Raw genomic sequence first — 20,143 nt, forward strand, 5'->3', positions numbered from 1 at the left:
AAAAAAAAATTCAAAGATACACAGTGGGCATCCAGCTATCCACTGAAAAGTAACAGTAAGTTTTATGAAAAGATAGGATTCCGGTCTAAACTGCCAACTCTTTTGTTTTTGAGAAATACTGCTTTTGATAGGTCCAAAAGCTTGCCTTCCTCTATGTAAACGTTATATAACCCACACTGAGGCCTCACAACGGCGCACTTGGCGGACCGTCAAACCACCAAAGCCCTGTGTATCAACAACGTGGCTCTAATGCAGCATTAACTGGGAATCACCTGCTACCTCGACTACGAAATTAATCGTTGCCCTGCTCCCCCCACGCCGTTAAGGAGATATATGCGGCCCTAGGGCGGCACGTCCGTATCCCAACACCGCAGCGCCCTCAGTAAGGCCTTGGGGCGAGGGGCAGCGGGCGGGAAGCTGCTATAACCCCCGCCGCCATTTTGTACGAAGGCGGGACCGCCCTGAGGGCAGCGGCTCCGCAGCCCGGGCACGACGCGGGCCCGCACGCCCACAGCCCTGCCGCTGCGCATGCGCACGCCCGCGAGCATGCGCACGGGGAAAGCTCGGCCGGGCGCAGCGGAGCCCCCCTGCAAGGTCCCGGCCTTCCACCACCCGCCCCTGCCGCTCTCTCTCCCTCTTTCCCTCCCTAGCGCAGCCGGGGCGCTGCCACTCAGCCTAACTCCTCCCCGCCGCCGGCACTCAAGCCGGCAGGTAGCGCCCCCGCCTCGGACGGGTGAGTAGCGGCAGCAGTGCGTACAGCACCCGCCCTGACTGCGCGCCGGCCCTTCGCGGGGTGCCGGGACCCCCTCCGCCCCCGGGGGGGCGCTGAGGCCGGCCGTGAGGCGTGTGTGCGGGGGAGGCGCAGAGAAGGCGGCCGGGCTTCCCCCCCGTCTTTTCCCCCCCCCCCCCGCCTTAGCCGTAGCCGTTGGTGGGGGCGTCCCGCGCGCCCGCGGCCGGGGGGGGGGGGGGGGGGGCCGCGCGACCGGGATGGCGCAGCTCGGGGTGACGGCTGGGGCCGAGCGGTGGTCGGAGGGGCCGGGGGCTTCCCCGGCCTCCCCTGCCCCGCTCTGGCTGAGGCCGGTCACCGTGCCCCTCATCCGTAGCAGGTGCCTTGCATCTGGTGGGAGGTGGGTGCTTCGCCGAAGACTCAGGTGCTTGGGAAAGTGAACGCTGGTGGTGTGGTGGCGCCCTTGGGGAAGGGGAGCCACGCAGAAAGCTGCCGGTGCCCTTTCCTCATTGCTTTGAACTGTTCTTAAATGGTTTTCCTCCACAGCCACCTGTTTCGGAGGCCCTGAGCCCCCCTCCCCACCCCCTGCGATGCTGGTCCATACCTAGAGCCAGATGAAGAAGCAGTGGGCAGTTTGCTTTTTCTCATGGTTGCAAAGTGCTCGAAGTTAGGTGCGTATTCAGATGTCCCTTCAAGCAACGGAATTCTGGCATGCTGAAATCAAATGCTCTTACATATTAAAATTAATAGCATATTGCAGTTGTTCTTGAATCTTCTTGATACTGGTGACACAGTCATTTTACTGATTTAAAAGAAAAGTTTTAGCACTCCTAGCAGTGTGAAAAAGCTAGGCAAATAAGTGGGAAAACTCACTGTCTAAACTGGAAATATTTCTGATTAAAATTTTACTTGAAAATTGTAGTTGTCTTTTAAAACACTGAAGTTAGGAGATTATGGTTCTCTACTGTATAACCAAAGCACAATATTAACTCTGATTTTAGTATTACGTATGTTCAACTGATTTCACTTAGAACTTGATGAGAATAGTCATGTTGTTAAAGTTCGTACTGAAAACTATGTTATCATGTTTAAAACAAAAGCAAGATACGTCTTTTTCTTTCTTACTACTTTCTTTCTTGAATTCAAATTAATTTAGCAAAAAACAACGTTCTGTATTTTTTTATAGTATGAAATTGTCCGTGTTAAAATTCTCAGATGGCAAGTACCTCTTTCCAAGTTGAGTAGATCAAAAAGAGACTTTATATTACTGGAAATGCTTGGAATTTTTTTTTTTTATAGACATAGTTAGGAAATGTCTGCTTTCTTTATATAATATCTTCTTTTATATTTAATGATTTCCAAGGACTTCTTTTAAAGTCTATAGAAGAGACTTTTTCTATATTGACATACGGTTTTGAAAAGTTTCCTAGTTGGTATAGTACTAGAAAAACTCCCAAGGTTCTCCCAAGGAAGAGGCACCCTGGCTGTGTTGCTTTTTATTATTTATGTTTTCCAGACCAGAATGTGTTACGTAAATCTAGTAGTCAGGAGAGACTCTAATCATCCCCTAAGGTGTTTACTAAATCTCACCTGCTCAGTCACTTAGAAACAGGTTTTTTTAGGAGCATAGCTGCATTGCAGGCCCAGAGCACAGCTCAGGGTCAAGGATAGCAGGTTTTCCAAACCCTAAGGACTTTGAAGGCCCGGAAGCTTCAGCTCTGTCTGGATTGTGTCAGTCACTTCAGAGTTTTCGAGTTCTTCCAGTTGGGAGATCTTAGTTGAAGCTGAGCTCCAAAATCTTAGCTGAAAAGCTTTGATACCTGCCATGGGTTACCAGCTCTAGTGACTTTTGGATGACCTTACCCTTACCTCACAAAGGGTCAAGAAAGTGGGATTTTCAGAGCTTGCTGTTGCGTTGTGCTTTCATTTGGCCTATTTATATAGGCCTATTATTTATATAGCAGTATAACAAAGAAATATACAGTATTTGCTGGTTCTTACTCAAGCAAATGCACTTATTTTATCTGGAAATACTTCCTTCTCATTGCATATTTTCCCTGTGGGATCAATGATACTTTTAAAAAAAACCCCATAGGAATGAGCTGAAACTTGAAAAATGGTATGGAGTACTGGATATCTGGATACTCCAAAATGATCTGGAGTAATTAAACTGCTTCTTCTCTCTGACCAAATTAACATCCTTATTTTGGGAAAAGCGATAGGGATATTCTTTTATGTTATGGTAATTTAAACCAAATGGTTCTTTATTCTTGACCTGTTACAGATTTTTGTTGTTGTTACTCACTTAAAATGAGTTCCCAAGCCAAGAGAAAGAGCTTGACATATTAACATGCACAATTTTTGGCTTAATTGCTGGTACACCAACAGTGGCTGACAAACTTGGGTTAGGATCCAAAAGCTACTACTAGTTAACCACTCATGGTATGAGTCTGAGTAACTGTGTGTGAGCTCTTAACCTGCATAAAGCTGAAGCAATTCAAGCCACCTCATTCCTAATGAAGATGAGAACTGATTTTAGATCCAACTGCACGGTGACTTATACCCAAGGACAGACATACTTCAGTTAGTTTTTTTTTGTATAGCAGGTTTACTCAGTCTCTTTCCCTGACATTATGATTCTGCTATGGCACTAGCGGTGATGAGCATGATTTGTGTGTTGCTGTCTCTAAATACCAGCTCTGAACAAGATTGAATGACATAATGCAAGGATGGCAAACCTGTAGCTCTTGAGTGCAGCTTTTCAGTATAAGTATCCATGCCAGAGCTGAATTACCTCATTAGTGAGACTGTGATGGTGCAGAAAACCATACAAGCATTCAACATAGATATCACTTCTTTGTTTTAGAAATTTTATACTTTGATGTTGCCCTTTGATATGAGGATTCTAGAGGTTCATAATATGGTGTGGTAGACCAGGTTCTGTCCTGATGCCAGTCAATTTTTTATCTTCGAAACTGAAGATTGCCAATGGATTTAGAACTAGTGTATCTACTGCTTGCTTTTTAATGTATTTTTATGTTAAATATGCCATTGGAAAAATCTTTATTGAAATAAGAGCATGGAATACTGGGATCAATTTCCTGTTGTTTCAAAAAAAGCACCTTATAATAGTGAAATCTTGATGCAATAGAAAAGGAATCTGATCATTGATATATCAAGCAAAGAACAAGGAGGAACAGTTTTTCCAATATAGGATAGGAGAGCACAGATGAAAGACTTTTTCTGAACACTCTAATTATAGACCATAATCACTAAGGTTATGAAATTTCTTTACAGGGGAGATAAAGTAAAAATTACAGGTTTGCCAGTGAGAAATTGCTTCTGCATAGTGTTTACTGAAGACCAATAACATTGGTTAAATTTGAAGAACACTGAATAGTGAATTATACAAATAGGAGTTCTTCAAAAGTGAAATTTTTCATTCTTCAAATGCACTTAAGGAAATCTGAAATACACTTATACATTTAACTAGGTGAATAATGTTGTTTCCTTTAAAAAAAAAAAAAACTATAGAAAAGTAAAAATTTCTCTAATTTGCAATTGAGTTAAATACCTAGAAAAAAATGCATGACAGATTAGAAAAAAAGGCTTGAGCAGTCAGGAAAAATAGAAGTACGTTTAATATTTGTAATTATTAGAAGAAGAATGATTTGGAGGAGATCTGAACTCCAAATACTCTCTTGGACAAAATTTTAAGGTCTTGTGAGGAATTATGAGCTATATAAAAAGAACTCTACTGTAATTTGAGGTGATTCTAAAGTGCTGTGAAATCTGCTAATAAAAACATCTTAAATAATGTGAAGTACTATGGCATAAACGTTATAAAATCATTTGCCCTGACAGTAGCTAAGAGTGTGTACGTTTCACAACACAGTTGGGCAGAATGAGCAATTTCATTTTCCTTTAGCACCGTGTTGCTAACTCACTTGTTTGCATTAGTGCTGTGATACTCATTCAGCTGATTCAGCTCTCTAACAAAGTAAAAGCTAATAGTTTTTTTGTTGTTTTTTTTTTTTGATTTTGAGTTTAACTAGGTTTTGCTGTTTTAGTGTATGAGTGGAAAAAAGTGAAAGTCAGATGAATATCAGGGCTGACTAAAGATAGGCAGCAGAACTTTTAAAGTTAATCTATCAACTATTTAGTCAAGTAATCAGTTAACTGAAGTGGTTTTCCAAAGCCAATAAATAGGTTATTAAATGAACCTGTGTTCTGAACATAAACTATACTTTTGTTACATCTCATTTTATCCTTTACTCTTGGTTTTCTGCATTATGCATCTTTCATGGTCGCTGCTTGTTTGTTCTAATTATTTTCTGTGCTATTTTTATCAAACTTGTTAAAGTACAGTAGTTTTAAAATAATATAACTGGAATTTCTATCTCATGGAATTTAATAGTGTACAGAAAACAACAAAAGCTTAAAAGTAAGATATCATATAAAATGTGATCCATCAGTAGTAGAACTTCAGTCTCTAACATATATTCTCAAATGCAGAAGTTTTTGTTCCTTTTTCCCCACTTAGTCTTTAGAAAATGGGTATTAGCTATGCAATCAATGTGTAAATGTCACATAACTGTTGTCATATTTCTGTTATGTAAAAACCTTATGAAGCATTTCATACCATTGAATTAGGTAATAAGAAATCTGACTTTAAAATATTTATCTTTTGATCAGTTGTGGCCAAAATCCTTCCGTTTGGATTCTGAACTATGACATCATGGCAAGATTTCGCAGAAGAACATGCATCATTTTGGTGCTTTTTATTTTATTTATTTGCTCCATAATGATGGCTTTGAAGACTCTCAGACCTGACAGAGCTGGTTTTGGGGATCCATTTGGACTTGGTCTGTTGCCTGAGCTTCGTCAGCGGACAGTGCTCTTAGAAAATAAGCAGAATTCACTAAATAGGCTTCAAGGAGATACTGTAATGCACATCAGTAATTTGCATAGTAGCGCAGCCCATACTGTGAAAGCGTCTATGCCTCCTATAAACAAGCTGGAAGAAGAGTTATCTTCTCCTAATTATAACTTTCATGTATTCTATTACAGTTGGTTTGGGAATCCTCAGTTTGATGGTAAATATATTCACTGGAACCATCCATTGTTGCCACACTGGGATCCCAAAATTGCAAACAATTATCCAAAAGGAAGGCATAATCCCCCTGAGGACATTGGGGCCAACTTTTATCCTGAACTTGGATCTTACAGTTCCAAAGACCCTTCTGTCATAGAAGCCCACATGAAGCAAATGCGTTCAGCTTCAATTGGTAATAAATGTTAACGTTTTAGCATGTTGTTCTTTTACCCAGTCTTAAATGTTTGAGTGAACAGAACTAATTCTTTCACTTTTCTATGTAATTCTGGCAATGTCTGAAACAAGTGTCTTTGTATTTCTGAGGTTTAACCACTAACTGAAGCCTAGACCTTCGAAGCTGCTTCTGATGAGCGTTACAGCACAGAAACTGTGAACTGTATTTCTAATCCTTTAGATTCATGTGTTTCATAACTTACTGTGAGCATTGATAACATATGAAGAAAATATGGAAGCCATTGATAGAGTGTATTTTTTGTCTGTGTATTTTGTCTTTGAAGATGAATACTTAAGTTTTAAGAATAGGTTTCAATAAACCATATTAGCATGCTTATAGAAGAGTCAGTTCAAACAGGAACGCTTTTTTTCTTCCCCAGAGATCTGTTGTGTAACAATTATTTAGCAATTCTTGCCTCAAAAAGCATATAAGATTATAGCTTTTATACAACTTATATTTTATCCAATGTATTGCTGGGTGTTCTCATTAGCTATATAAATATCTAATTTTGACCTTCTTGAACTCAGGTAGAATAGTTTGTGTGGCTAACTTGTTAACAGCTAACCTCTTTATTTAAATATAATTTGATATTCCCTTACTTAAATGAGGTGGCATATATAAATAAGAATATTTAACATATTTTTGCTGTCATTCATTATTGTTGTTGGCTTTTATGGCCCTTTCTATGTCCATCATACTTAAACCATTAGAACTAAGAACTTATATTCTAAGACTACCTGTTTTAACTTTGAACTGCTTCGGTGACTATACTTGGAACAGCATGACCAGCCCTTAACGGCATCGTTCAAGGTGAGAACTAAGGACTGATGTAACTGTTATATTCCCATTAGTAGTGTTTATTTATGTAATGTTTGCTTCCTGGTTTTTTTCCTCAGCCTAACCTCAATTTTGAATATGGTTTCAATCAAAAATTGAGAATTTCTCGAACTTGTCAGTAATAGGATAAATCCACTATTAAGAATAGGAACATCAGCCACAGTCGGAAACCTGGCAAAAAAGTCTGAGGTGTTAGTTGCCCTTAGGCCCATTTCTAGTGCTGTCTAAATCGGAAAATAATACATGACAGTGTGATGAAAGCGGCGAGTACATTTGCACCTTTTGAAGAGTCTGTGACATTTCTGGTACAGTTAATACAATTGCCTAATAAACCTGAGCTGGTGGTAGAAAGATGCAGAATACTAGGAAAAAAGCTATGAAGATTAAGTTTTTTTAGTACCTGAGGTTGTTACTGTTCCCTTAAAACTCAGCGATATGAGTGAGTTCATACTTTCTGTAGCATACTTTTGACAAATATTCATAAGTATATTACAAAAGTGGATTTTTTTTTTCTGTTAACCATTTTGACTTTTGGATTTGACCAACATTAATGATCTGAAGGGGGGAAAAAATTACTAATTCTTACAGGAAATTGACACGCTATTTGAAGTATACTTTGTTCATTTTCGGTGTATTGTGAAGTTGACAATTGTGAAGTTGACAATTAACAGTTCTGTTCATTCTTTTTGTCTCTTACCTGGTTTCTAAACCGTGACAGTATTCTGCATTCTATCAAAAATAATTTTTTTCTAGCCTCTTTTGAGAGACTTTATCAAGGACCTCCTGAAAGGAGAAAAGCGTAAGTGATTCTTACTGTGTAATGATCAAAGGCATATGAGAAACTGGAGAAGCAGGAGCCTTTCATCCAGTGCTTCCTTATATTCTTGTATTTTATAACTCTTTCCTTCTTTAACTTTCCTAGTTTTAAAATACATTATATTCATCCGTTATTCCTCAAATTCCTTAGTTCCTGGTGAGGCTCGTTTTCCTTCACTACCCTATTCTGGTGGTACTCCACTTTGAAGTTACTCATTTGTCTTGAATGACAAATTACACTACGTTGTGGTGTGGATGGTTTGTTTGTATGTTTGTTTCACCTAGTCTGTTCCTTAATTCTTTAAGGAATTTAAAGAATTCCTGAAGTCCTGAAGTCTCCGTTATATTTTACCACAGAGAAGAACATATGTGATGGTTGTTGTCTTGGGGAAGGACCAATAAAAAATGTGAATTAGCCTTCCCTCCATTCCATTTCCTAATAGTATAGAAGTTATGAAGAGTCTTGACAGGCGATATATTCCACATATTTGGAAGAGGATAACCTGATTTTTATTGCTGCAGCTCTACTTGTTCTTTACATCTTATTAATTTGAATTTTGTCCCTCCCTCTTGTGTTAAGTACAAAAACAACATGGTTAAATGCAGTAAATTATTGTAATTTTCTTTTCTACCAGCAGACTGTCTCTTGTGATAGTTTATCTACTGCGTAGCTATGATTCTTTCTGTAATAAAATGAGCAGAGAATATGTTGCAGGTAATTGAACTAACCTCCCCTCAGTATAGTGAGCTCAAATCTCTCTGGACATCGGAAGCTGATTGTGCATTCTAATTTATGCATTCTCATAATTTGGGTTGGCTTCTATAGAGCTTGTTAGTCAGAAATGATATTAGAGTGGGTGGACTTTTTTAAAAAGAGTGTATACTGCCCTGTCTCTGTGACCTACTTCTGTCTTTGCTTTTACCTAGGTAAAAATTTAAGTATACAATCATACTAACTTCTCTGTTTCTGAAATAACATTGTTGAAAAATATTCCTACATCAGTGTTTCATGGATTTTTTTTTATTTATCTTCTTCCTGACATTTATGTCATTTTAATTACACACCTTCAAATTCTTACTTACTTATCTGACAGTTTTATTTTAGAAGGAAAAGTTGTAGACCTTCTGAAGAGGTATGTGTTCTTTTCTTTCATGGAGAGCATCAGGAAAACTTATAACACGTGGGCATTGTATTTATTTTCATCTTATTTGATAGGAACTTAGATTCTTAGATTCTAATTTCTTTAGGTTATTGAGGGTTACTTGAGCTTTATATATATATGAATTTAACTGCAAGTGTGGATCACAGCATAGGGGCTGCTTTTAGCTAGAAGGAAAAGCGTGGGGTTAGTTGCTGCTTCTAGTACCAAATAGTTGTTTTATAGTAGACCATGAGGTATAATACAGCAATATAGCAGAGAGTAAAGTTTCAGAAAATAATAGTACAGACACATGTATAGCCCTCATTGCTTGAGTACTGTCTTGACCCTATGTAATCTGGGTGTTTTCTGCCCATACTGAAGCATATCTATAATCCCTTGTTTAGGAGCATGCTCCTCTTGTTACAACCTGAAGGTTAGGATGCCTTACTGAAAAGTGGGAGGGAACAAGTTTTAGTCTTGGGACAGTGAGTGCAGATCTGTTTCCTTGACAGATGCTCCTACCACCAATTTATTTTATTAAGGAAAAAAGGTAGAGATGTTGAAAATCTGCTCTGAGAATATTGGGATTGCATAATTAAAGTCATTTGAAGCTCTCATTTACATTATGTATTTCTTTATGTCATTTTTTAATTATAAGTCATGATAAATGAGCTGCATATGTTTACATGAAATAATATTTTGGAACTTGTTTTGTATTCTCAGGTGTAATAGCGCTCTCATGGTACCCACCAGGTATGGCTGATGAAAATGGAGAACCAACTGATGATTTGGTGCCTGTAATTTTGGATTTTGCACACAAATACAATCTAAAGGTAAAGTATTTTAAAGATGCATGATTACTAAAGAAAGTAAACTTTAGCAGTTTACTGCATTCTACTCATGGCGTAGAGCAGGGAGGCTGATGATGTAAGGGTGACTCTGTGTCTATCTCATTGCACTGCACTTTTGGGCTCGTTTTAGGAGGAGGTTTATATGCCCTTGAGCTACACTGGATTTTGGTAAGATCTAGGTAACATATCCTTGTAACTAGAGTAAATACAGTAATCTCTGTTTTTCTGTTTTCGTTCAAATCTAAGGCTTACAGCATCTAAGTTTTTTTTTTTTTTTCCCTTTTCTTTTTAGGAAACACTAAGTTATGCAGCTTATTTTTTAATGAGTTCTGGGAGTTGAGGAATATATGAGTTATTAGCAAGTTAATGCTGAATGTTTAACTTATTATTGACACAGCCTATGTTAAATGCTATTTTGTGGATTTTTGTTCTTCATTTCACTCTTGAAGCTGTTCTTGGAATTTTTTAGTTATTTTAAAATTTAGTGATCATATACTGTTGATCTTCTGTGCATAAGAACTCACTAGACCACTTGCCCATGATACTAAACCAAACAGCAGTGTTACTTTTTCGTTTATATCAATACTAATACTATTTCAAAATCTTAAAACTCATTTTATGTTCAAGTGACATGGCCACTTCTTAGTTTCACATAAAAAAAAAAAATATATATATATATAACTATTTCAAGTTCTACCTTAACTATAATTTTTTTAGTTGGCACACCTTTTCACCCCACTAGACAAAGCCTACCGAGCAAGCAAATACCCACTATTTCTTAGAAGTATGTTTTATCTGATTAGTATTATGACAACTGCCTGCAAAACTCTTTCAGTACGATCAGTTTATTCACATATTCTTCAGCATTCAGTAAGATGAATTCCTCTTTTTCCCCCTTCTTTCCCAAAACAGATCAATGTTTATGCTAATACAATGGGAATGCAGTGATTTTTCTCTTCAGGAATGATCTTGAGAATAGATTATTTCAGAATATTTTAAAGAGTTGATATAGGTTAAATATAGCTTAAATATAATTCGATGTGGACAGAATTAATGTGATCTTTTCCTGAGCTACATTTCAGTTATGCAGAAGAAGAAAGAAGAATACTTATGTGGCGAAGGCACAAGAATTACGAACTATGTTAGGCCTTTCTGCCTTTCAGTAGAAGTTTTGCTCATTCATGGAAGAAGTAAAGTACCAAATACCATGTTCGTAATGTGGGCATAATATTTTACAACCTGTTACTGTGACACTTCTGCGAAATTGCTAAAATAAAACTGCGTACTTTTCTCTCAAAAATTGAGAAAAATAGAACTGTACCTGTCACGTTAATGACATCTCTTTTGGAAGCGTTCCAGAAGAGTTACGAATGATGGTGGAATAAGAGTTAGTAAAATGCGTATAGTGAGATGCAAAATATCTGGTTCTCTTTAGTCCCTCTGCATAGACTTCTCTATTTTCTCTTTGTGCCGTGTTCTTTGCATCCGTAAAATGCAAAGAACGCTTCTTGTCTGAGACAGGCACGTTAGAGAAATGAATAGTTTCTAAGGTACAGCGAAAGTACTACAACAGTCAGATTTAAAGAAGAGGAAGTTCTAGAAAAACTTTCTGTTCTATTGGCTAGATGATATTTGATTTTCTCCAAGTGCTGAAAGTCTGGATAAAGGGATAAAATTAAAGTTGGAAGTCAAAAGCTTGGTCATCTGTCTTCAAGTCTATAGAAGGAAAAGGACAAAAGGCAGATTGGCTATGCAAGAGAAAAAAGTCAGCACAACAGGTGACTGACTTGTTGGAGAAAACCAAGTTGTAGGTATCTTATCAACTGCAACCTTACGTTAAAGGTAGAAGAATAATAAGAAAATGAACCTCAGACTTAATGGCAGTTTTTCTTATTGCCTATAGCAAGAAAGCTGATTATGCTGTTAGGCTTTTTTCTTTCTTATCTGGTGCTGTTAGGGTTTTTTCTTTGAAAGTCTGCTTTTCTAACTTTCGTGATGTCTGTGAGGTATTGTTATGAATCTAAATTTTAAGAGAAGGGATTGAAGGGAAGGTGATTTTTTTTTTTCACATAACCATGCAGTGTTTTCTTGTGTTATATTAAAATATATGCTTAAAAATGGTTTGAGATCAGCAGAAAGATACCAATGTATACTCTATACTCCAACAGTTCAGTAGAAAATGATCAAACTTTCAAATTTGAGCTAATATACTTGAAAAATATGAAGCCAAACTCTGAATATGTTCCCTAAAGCTTTTTTAAATCTACTTTATGTGATAAGTCAAGTGGCTCCAAAATGTTCCCTTTAATAGAATAGTTGAAATCAATAGGATTTTTACTTTGAAATGAGTTCAGGAATATAGGATAAATAACTTATTCGGCCTCAAACTTGAAGTTCAGAGCAGCAGCCATACAATATATTAGATGTAGTCCCAAGTGTTTGTTGCTGTTGATGTGTCTCAAATTCTAAATTAAAGTTTTCATATCCCATGTCTTAAAATCCACTTTTCACATTGAAAACTTTCCTTGAATAATTATTACTTATAACAGCTGTAATACGTTGTTTCGAAATTAACTGATGAAATATTTTAATATTTAGTCTTTTTGACATGCGAATAGGTAATCTTTGTTTATTTTAGGTTTTGATATCTGCTGTAGTTCCTAAGATTTGTTAAGCATGCTGCTTATTCTGACCTAGGGAGAAGAGAGGCAGTATTTTGTATTACTATAAAAAACTAAATACATTCTGTTACTGACTTTCACAGAGCTGAAGCTACCAATCTCAGTAGTCCAGAGGTTGAATCAGTCCTAGATTATTCTCGAGCTAGGTTGAAGAAAATGTTTAATAGTTCCTCTTTATAAAGCATTAATAATGACTGATATTAGATTCATATAATAACCAGTGCCGATGTGTTCCGTGATATTTAAGGTTCATTTTGCTCTTACTACATTTTCATTTTTCAGGTCACTTTTCATATTGAACCCTATAAAGATAGAGATGATCGCAGTATGTACAACAATGTCAAATACATCATTGACAAGTGAGTGCTTTCAAAATGTTTCCTCTGGGTATGGTTACGTGCTGATTTAGATAATTCTTATATATTATCTAAAGCCTTGAAGAATATATAAAAATGTTAACTGAGACTGAGGGAAAATTTGAAGAAACTTTGTGCATATTGGAATGGTACAAAACTCCAAAGCAAAGCCTGTTTTTAATTATCGAAGCATGACCTTTATGTAAACACTCAAATGTAAATTGCTCTCAACTCTTACAAGTGTCGTGTAAGCCATGATACCTCAAAGTAAACAGTGGAAGTGCTAAGCTCTAAGATATTTAAGTTAAGAATGAGTTTTTATAGTCACAGACTAGCAGCTACAGCTGTAATGTGTTGACCTCTAATGATTTTAATTCGGCTTAACAAATCTTGTACAGCTGCTAGTTGTTCTGTTTATCAGTGCTACTTAGGTTGTTTTTTTGTTTCATACTGAATAAGAGAATTGCCTTTGAGAGAAAGAAATACCTGTAACACAGTCTGTCACTAAATTACTAACTTCTAGTAGTGTAAAGGCTCTTTGATTTATTTAATACTTTACCCTATGTTGGATTAAAAATGGGTGTGAATTGCTGTTTATTGAAGCATATGCGCTGTCTTTTTAAATTAATTCTTAAGAATCCTTGATCCATGCTTTGAAACAGTATTTTACCACTGGTAAATTTGGTCTTAATACTTAACAGTACTTGTTTGCTTTGTAGATATGGAGACCATCCAGCCTTTTACAGGTATAAGACCAGCACTGGCAGATTTCTTCCCATGTTTTATGTTTATGACTCTTACGTAACAATTCCTGAGATTTGGGGAAATCTGCTAACTGTTTCTGGATCCCAGACTATTCGAAATACTCCATATGATGGATTATTCATTGCACTTCTAGTGGAAGAAAGGCATAAGCATGACATTCACAGAAGTGGCTTTGATGGAATTTACACGTATTTTGCCACCAATGGCTTCTCTTATGGCTCATCTCATCATAATTGGGCAAGTTTAAAAGCCTTCTGTGATAGTAACAACTTAATGTTTATTCCAAGTGTGGGTCCAGGATATATTGATACCAGTATCCGACCGTGGAACAACCACAACACTCGTAATCGTGTCAATGGAAAGTACTATGAGACTGCCTTTAGTGCAGCCCTTTTGGTGAGACCAGAAATTATTTCTATCACATCTTTTAATGAGTGGCATGAAGGAACACAGATTGAAAAAGCTGTCCCCAAACGGACTGGACAGATAGTTTACCTTGATTATAAACCCCATAAACCAAATGTTTACTTAGAGCTCACTCAGAAGTGGTCTGAGAAGTATAGAAAAGAAAAAGAACAGTGGCTTATGTGAGCTATTGCTACTGCAGTTCTTTCTTAACACATCAAATGTATTAAGGCAGGAGTTGAGCTGAAAAGTATATTACTAAATGTCTTCTCTTATAAATCTGTTCAAATTGTTTTATTGCTTGAATGTATATGCATTACTACTGAAATTTTCATATTGAGGATTAAAAAATTAATGAGCAATATTGACATTTCCAACTTATTGGATGTTTGAGAATATTCAGGGAAATGCTTGTTTGGTTCTTTTGATTCATTGCTTGCAAGCTGAGCTTACAGATCATCTGCATTGCATAACTCGTACATGACTGAAGTAGAAAAACTTGGCGTAGTAATGTTTACTTCCTTTATTCATATAGTTGTGTATCTATTCAAAGTAATGCTATGAGCTAAATTTTGTCTTGATAGCTTCTTGCAGGATACATGCCTGTAGTGCATGGAATAATCCGTGTCTACTTTCTGTGCCTTGTGCGTAGAGAGATATTGATACATGGAAATTTGCGGTTAAAAACACTGAAGTGGTTTATGTGGTATGACTTCAATAGTTTTGTTTAAAAGAAGAAAAGTATATTTGAAAGATTTAACAGAATTGCACAATAGCTGAGGTTGGAAGGAACCCCTGGAGATCATCTGGTCCACCTCCCCTGCTTACGCAGGGTCATCTAGAGCAGGCTGCCCAAGACCATGTCCAGTTGTGTTTCAAATATCTCCAAGGGTGAGGACTGCACAACTTCTCCAGGAAACCTGTTCCAATGTTCAACCACAGCAAAGAAGTATTTTCTTATGTTGAAGTGGAATTTCCTGTGCTTCAGTCTGTGCCTGCTGCCTCCTGTCCTGTCACTGGCCATCACTGAGAAGAGTTTTGGCCCTAGGCTCTTTAGACACTCCCATCAGGTATTTATGCCTATTGATAAGATCTTCCCCTGAGCCTTTTTCTTTTCCAGGCTAAAGAGTCCCAGCTCTCTCAGCTTCTTCTCATACAAGCAATGCTCTAGTCCTTTAATTGTCTTTGTAGCCCTTTGCTGGACTTGTTCCAGCAGGTCAGTGTCTGTCTTGTATTGAGGAGCCCAGAACTGGACCAGTGCCGAGTAGAGGGGAGGGATCACCTCTTTGGACCTGCTGGCAACTATTTCCATAATACAGAGCAGGATGCCATTGGCTGCCTTTGCCTGCAAGGGCACATTGCTGGTCCGTGTTCAGCTCGTCTATCAGGGCCCCTAGGTCTTTCTCTGCAGAGCTGCTCTCCAGCTGTTTGGCTCCCAGCATGCACTGGTACCTGGGGTTATTTCTCCCCAGGTACAGGACTCTGCACTTTCCCTTATTGAACTTAATGAGCTTCCTCTCTGGCTGTTTCTCCAGCCTGTCCAGGTCCCTGTGCCTAACAGCACAACCATCTCGTGTATCAGCCAGTCCTCCTAGGTTTGTATCATCTGCAAACTTGCTGAGGGTGCATTCGGTCATCATCCAGGCCGTCAATGAAGATGTTAAACAGTCTTGGCCGCAATATTGACCCATGCCGGACACAACTAGTGACTGGCCTTTGACTGACTTTGTGCCCCTGATCACAGCCTCTGACTCTGGCAGTTCAGTCAGGTTTTCAATCCACCTCGCTGGCTACTTATCTAGCCTGCACTATCAGCTTGTTTATGAGATGTTATGGGAGACAGTGTCAAAAGCCTTAGTAAAGTCAAGGTTAACAATATCTGTTCCTCTTCCTCTTATCCACCGAACGAGTCATCTCTTCTTAGAAGGCTATTGGGTTGGTTAAACATGATTTCTCCTTCATAAATACATCGTTGCTTTGTCCGGTTCCAAATCCTTCCTGATTCAGTTCCAAAGAGCTGCTGAAAACTTAAAATTAATAAAATTTTAGGATATGCTTTTTCTTTTGCGATTTAGTAGCAATGTAGTTCAGTAATAACAGAAACATTCACTCATAACTAATTTGAAATCTGAGATTTTTATTTTTCATATAGTTGTTCCAGTATTCAAGGACTGTAGATACCAAAATCACAGTACCATTCAGAGAAACTCCTCACCAATACCGCCTGTGGCATGGCTGGAAAAGAAAGAAGTGATTTCCGCCTGGAAAGTATTCACTTTTTCCACTGCTGCTTTTCATGAGACTCCTTTCCAGTACTCTTCCATACCTGAGAAGTCTCAGTTTTCAAATGTTTTAAGTGGCTATTGGCTGTTTCTCTTAGTGGACCTTAAAGACATCAAGTCACGTGGATATGACTCTTCAGAAAATGCCAAAAAACGCATTCCTGTAGGATTTCATAGAACAAGTCCCGAACTTCAGACTAGAGGGATTGCAAGGCTTTGTCCATTTGCAGCATTTAATCTAGCAAAATTATTTTCCTTGGTTTTGTGTGCCTGTACGTTTTTATGCTAATACTGTTTCTGTGGTGTAGCTGGAACTGTCCAACTGTTCTGTTGATTTCAGCAGGACTGTTTACTCATTACCCACAGTAATTACTCAAGGTAATTACTTGCACTGTTTACTCAAATACTCACAGTAGTCTGTCCATGAAGTGGTAACGTGAATATGGGGACTTGTGGGTAAAAAAAAAAAAACAAACAAAAAAAGTATTTTTTTCCAAAACCTGTGTCATTCCTAATAAATCTAAACAAGTTACTACAAATATTTTTAGAGTCTTTCTAACATGAAGAAGGTTTGTTTATGTATCTTTCACTTATTCTTAGTTTGATTCTGTCATTTCTGTGCAGTTATTAAAGAGATCAGGTGTCACATCATCTGCCTCAGAAATGCATAGATTGGCTGACAGATACATAACCGGGCTTGTTGAAATGCACCTCTAGAGTTATTGTGGTCTTATATCTCTTCATAATTTTTTGCTTTTTCATACTGTGTTTCTGAATATGTCAAAGTGCTTTTCTGAAATGTCTGCTAATACTTATTTTGTTTTACTTAACACTCAGCTGGATAAATTGAAGTAGATATGGGTGTAACTTACCACAGTCACCCAATTATGGCTGAAACGCATGAAGCACTTGTTAGACTTTTACCCCTTCCAGGTTAACCACTCTATCCCTTAGTTAAGGAAACTGATTTATTCATTTTTAGTATAAATCCCCTAAATAGCTATATATAATATGTTTTTATAGCATGTTGTATTCATTTACAGTTCAGAGAACTCCTTTATTTTAAATGTAAGGGGATGATCTAGATTTTTTGAGTATCTAGGAAAGCATATATTAATGATTATTCTGAATTCAAACATTTTGAAAGGACAAATCTCTCTATTTTTTTTCCTACTTAAATTTTTGTCATCTGCCAGGCTTTTCTCAGTGTAGTTGCCTGAACTGTTTACTAGTCTTGACAACTTTGCACTCAGCTTTCAGCTCCTTACTTCCCCTGTGACAGTGTCTTCTGTTTGTGAAGATTACAGTTGCTTCTTGTTTTGCTGATTATAGAAACATTTGAAATCTATTGTGCAATTTTGTACAACATAGGTGATTTTTCTTTATTTAAAGTATGATTTATGTTAACTGTGTAATAGATCTTTATTACTTGCAAAGACTTGTATAATTGTGATAAAGGTATGTTTTAACCCTTGCCATAAAATGGTATGGACTATGACATAGGCATCTAATGGGATTTTTAGAATAATTTACTGAATTTCTGCTGAAACGAATTAAAATTAAGTGCCTAGAAGGTGATCACTGCTGAGCACTTTACTGTATTCTAAAGTGCTTAGTATTTTTCACAATCTAAAAAGGCAACCTGAGAAAATTATTTCAGTTTAGAATTTAATTTGAGGATCCTCTAGAGAGCTGGTGGAATAGCAGCCACCAGAGCTACCCCACCTCCTCACCCAGGGCTTTCTTTATACTTAGAGTAAATATTTGTGCTACTTCACGTTTTAGAGGATAAAGTTTCACTTACGGACTACTGGCTACAGTCATAATAGTTTGTTGGAAATGTAATTAAAAACATATGAGTAAAGAATTGCAAAAATGCAAAGAAAATAAGATTCTCTGTTATGAGTGGATAGATAGGGTAAAAAAAAAAATTGAATGGATTTAGGAGGTGATTGCACCAAGCTTTATAGTTTGTTTTTATTTTAAATAAAAAAAAAAAAGAAGAAAAAAGAGAACCTCCACTGTGCAACCAAAATCAGGAGAGAGGGAAGAATGTCATGTGTTCAAATCTCAAATGGAATCTAAGGGAATATCTAGATCCTATCTCAGTTCACTCTTGGCTTTGCATCCCTATTTTTTTCCTAACTAATTTAAAAAATACTGTAATGATTACTATTAATATCTTTATGCTAATTAACTGCAGTTGACTCATCCTGTCATAATACTTTACTGTTAATTATATACTACATTTATACAGATTAGGCAAGAAACGCTATGGAAAGTTTAAATAGAGATCATGTTATGCTATATCATTGCCCATATAGAAATACCTGAAATTACTGATTTCATTCTGCTGCCTGAGTATGCCCAGGCATACTGGGGAAATGATCTCTTAGACAAGTAGCAAGTCTGTGGTGAGAGAACTTGCTTTTTAAACGACTCTTTATAGGTTCACTTCTGGTTCTGTCAATTGCGCACAGGTAAACTGTTTTAGTTCTGTGGGCTATCTCCGAACTGAAGCTTAATTCATCTTCTCTGAAATCAAAATTTATATTAAATCCTATGTGGTAGTGCATGTTTCTCACATCTATAAACTTGTACTGAATTTTATTTCAAGCGAAAGAGCCTGTGCTGTTGTTACTTCTGTGGCAAATGGTAGTTTATGGTGAATGTAGTTTCTGTACTGGTGTTAATCACATTTGTCTGATGCCTTCCTTTTGAGGTGCCAATGATTTGTCTCTTAACATGCTGTTTAAGCAGAAGGGACCTCGGTGAACCCATTTTTATTATGAAATTATGTATACTCTACATTATTTGAATTCACATATTTTGCGTAGGGCTCCTGGGTCTCTTGAAAATTTTTTACAGGGGTTAGTGTTTGCAGGACTGTGTTGTGGGTAGGACAATATATCTCTGTGCACATGGACAAAGACATGCTGTATTTTATGGCTTTTTTGTGAATCTTGTGTACCTAAACAGAAAACTAACTATTTACAGACAAATTATAAACCACTGAATGTAATCTAAAAATGTCTCTGCCAGTCTTTGAGGTGTACTATAATATTGGTCCTGGTCCTTCTACTTGAGAAAATGATGTTGGTATTTCATTCCTTTCCTTGTCATCTGTTACTTTTGACCAAAATGCTAAATATTGTATAAAGTTTAAGTGATTCTAAGACTTCATAATTGTTTTCTCTTGGTAAAGAGAATCTACAAAATTATTGGTACTGCAGAAGAGTCTGTTTCAGTATTGAATTTGTACAGGTATGATTTTTATTGTGAATGGATGGCATATCTTTGTGTATTGAACATGTATAAATAAAATACGTCTGAGTTGCTTTAATACCCTGCCTGGCCGCAACAGAGCTGCGTTTACTTGCATGCACGTATAAAAATAAATGTGTGTATACATGCATATAAAGTCATTCTTTTAAAGTATTATATCCTTGTATTGAAAGTAAGAGAACCTAGTCTGCACTTATTTTTTTGGTAAGCAGTGTTTCTAACTTCCAGTTATGTTAACAAAAAAAACTAGTTGCTTATGTATTCAGTAACTTCCTGAACAATAAATGAATGCTAAAAAAGTGATTTAAATGGAATGTGTGATAATGCTTTTTGGACAGTGTGAGTTTAGAAAGTGAATTTCTACTTTTCTATCACAATATGGGTATAGAATTGAATAAGACTGAAAACAACAGGCCCATCACAATATTTTTTTTTTTTTAAACAGGCAAGACTGCTGAAGTTTTAGGCCTATTTGTATTATATCTAGTTAGGCTACTAAGCGAGTTCACTTGTGCATAATGCACAGATATCTTTGCATGTTTAATTACTACTTTTTTTTTTGACAAAGTAAAACTGAAGTTCACCAGAGTTTAAGGTGGGTGGGCACATGCATTATTAGTCTTAAAACAGAGGTTTACAAATAAATGCTAGGAATCTGTCCAAGTA

General features: G+C 37.1%; 1 protein-coding gene across 2 annotated transcripts; it reads left to right on the forward strand.

Annotated features, from left to right (window-relative positions):
• The first annotated feature begins 530 nt into the window (after window positions 1–530).
• MANEA (mannosidase endo-alpha) lies at window positions 531–19,780 on the forward strand. 2 transcript variants are annotated; one of them, XM_068937824.1, is made up of 6 exons: window positions 531–733; window positions 1,274–1,398; window positions 5,423–6,015; window positions 9,576–9,685; window positions 12,667–12,743; window positions 13,460–19,780. In XM_068937824.1, the coding sequence occupies exons 3-6, from the start codon at window positions 5,466–5,468 to the stop codon at window positions 14,094–14,096; spliced, it is 1,374 nt and encodes a 457-aa protein (XP_068793925.1). In that variant the 5' UTR covers window positions 531–733; window positions 1,274–1,398; window positions 5,423–5,465; the 3' UTR covers window positions 14,097–19,780. The 2 variants fall into 2 exon arrangements, with proteins under 2 accessions (XP_068793925.1, XP_068793924.1); XM_068937823.1 differs by lacking the exon at window positions 1,274–1,398 and having other exon boundaries at window positions 541–733.
• The last annotated feature ends 363 nt before the right edge of the window (window positions 19,781–20,143 follow it).

This window comes from Struthio camelus, chromosome 3, assembly GCF_040807025.1.
Source record: "Struthio camelus isolate bStrCam1 chromosome 3, bStrCam1.hap1, whole genome shotgun sequence".
Lineage (NCBI taxonomy): Eukaryota > Metazoa > Chordata > Aves > Struthioniformes > Struthionidae > Struthio > Struthio camelus.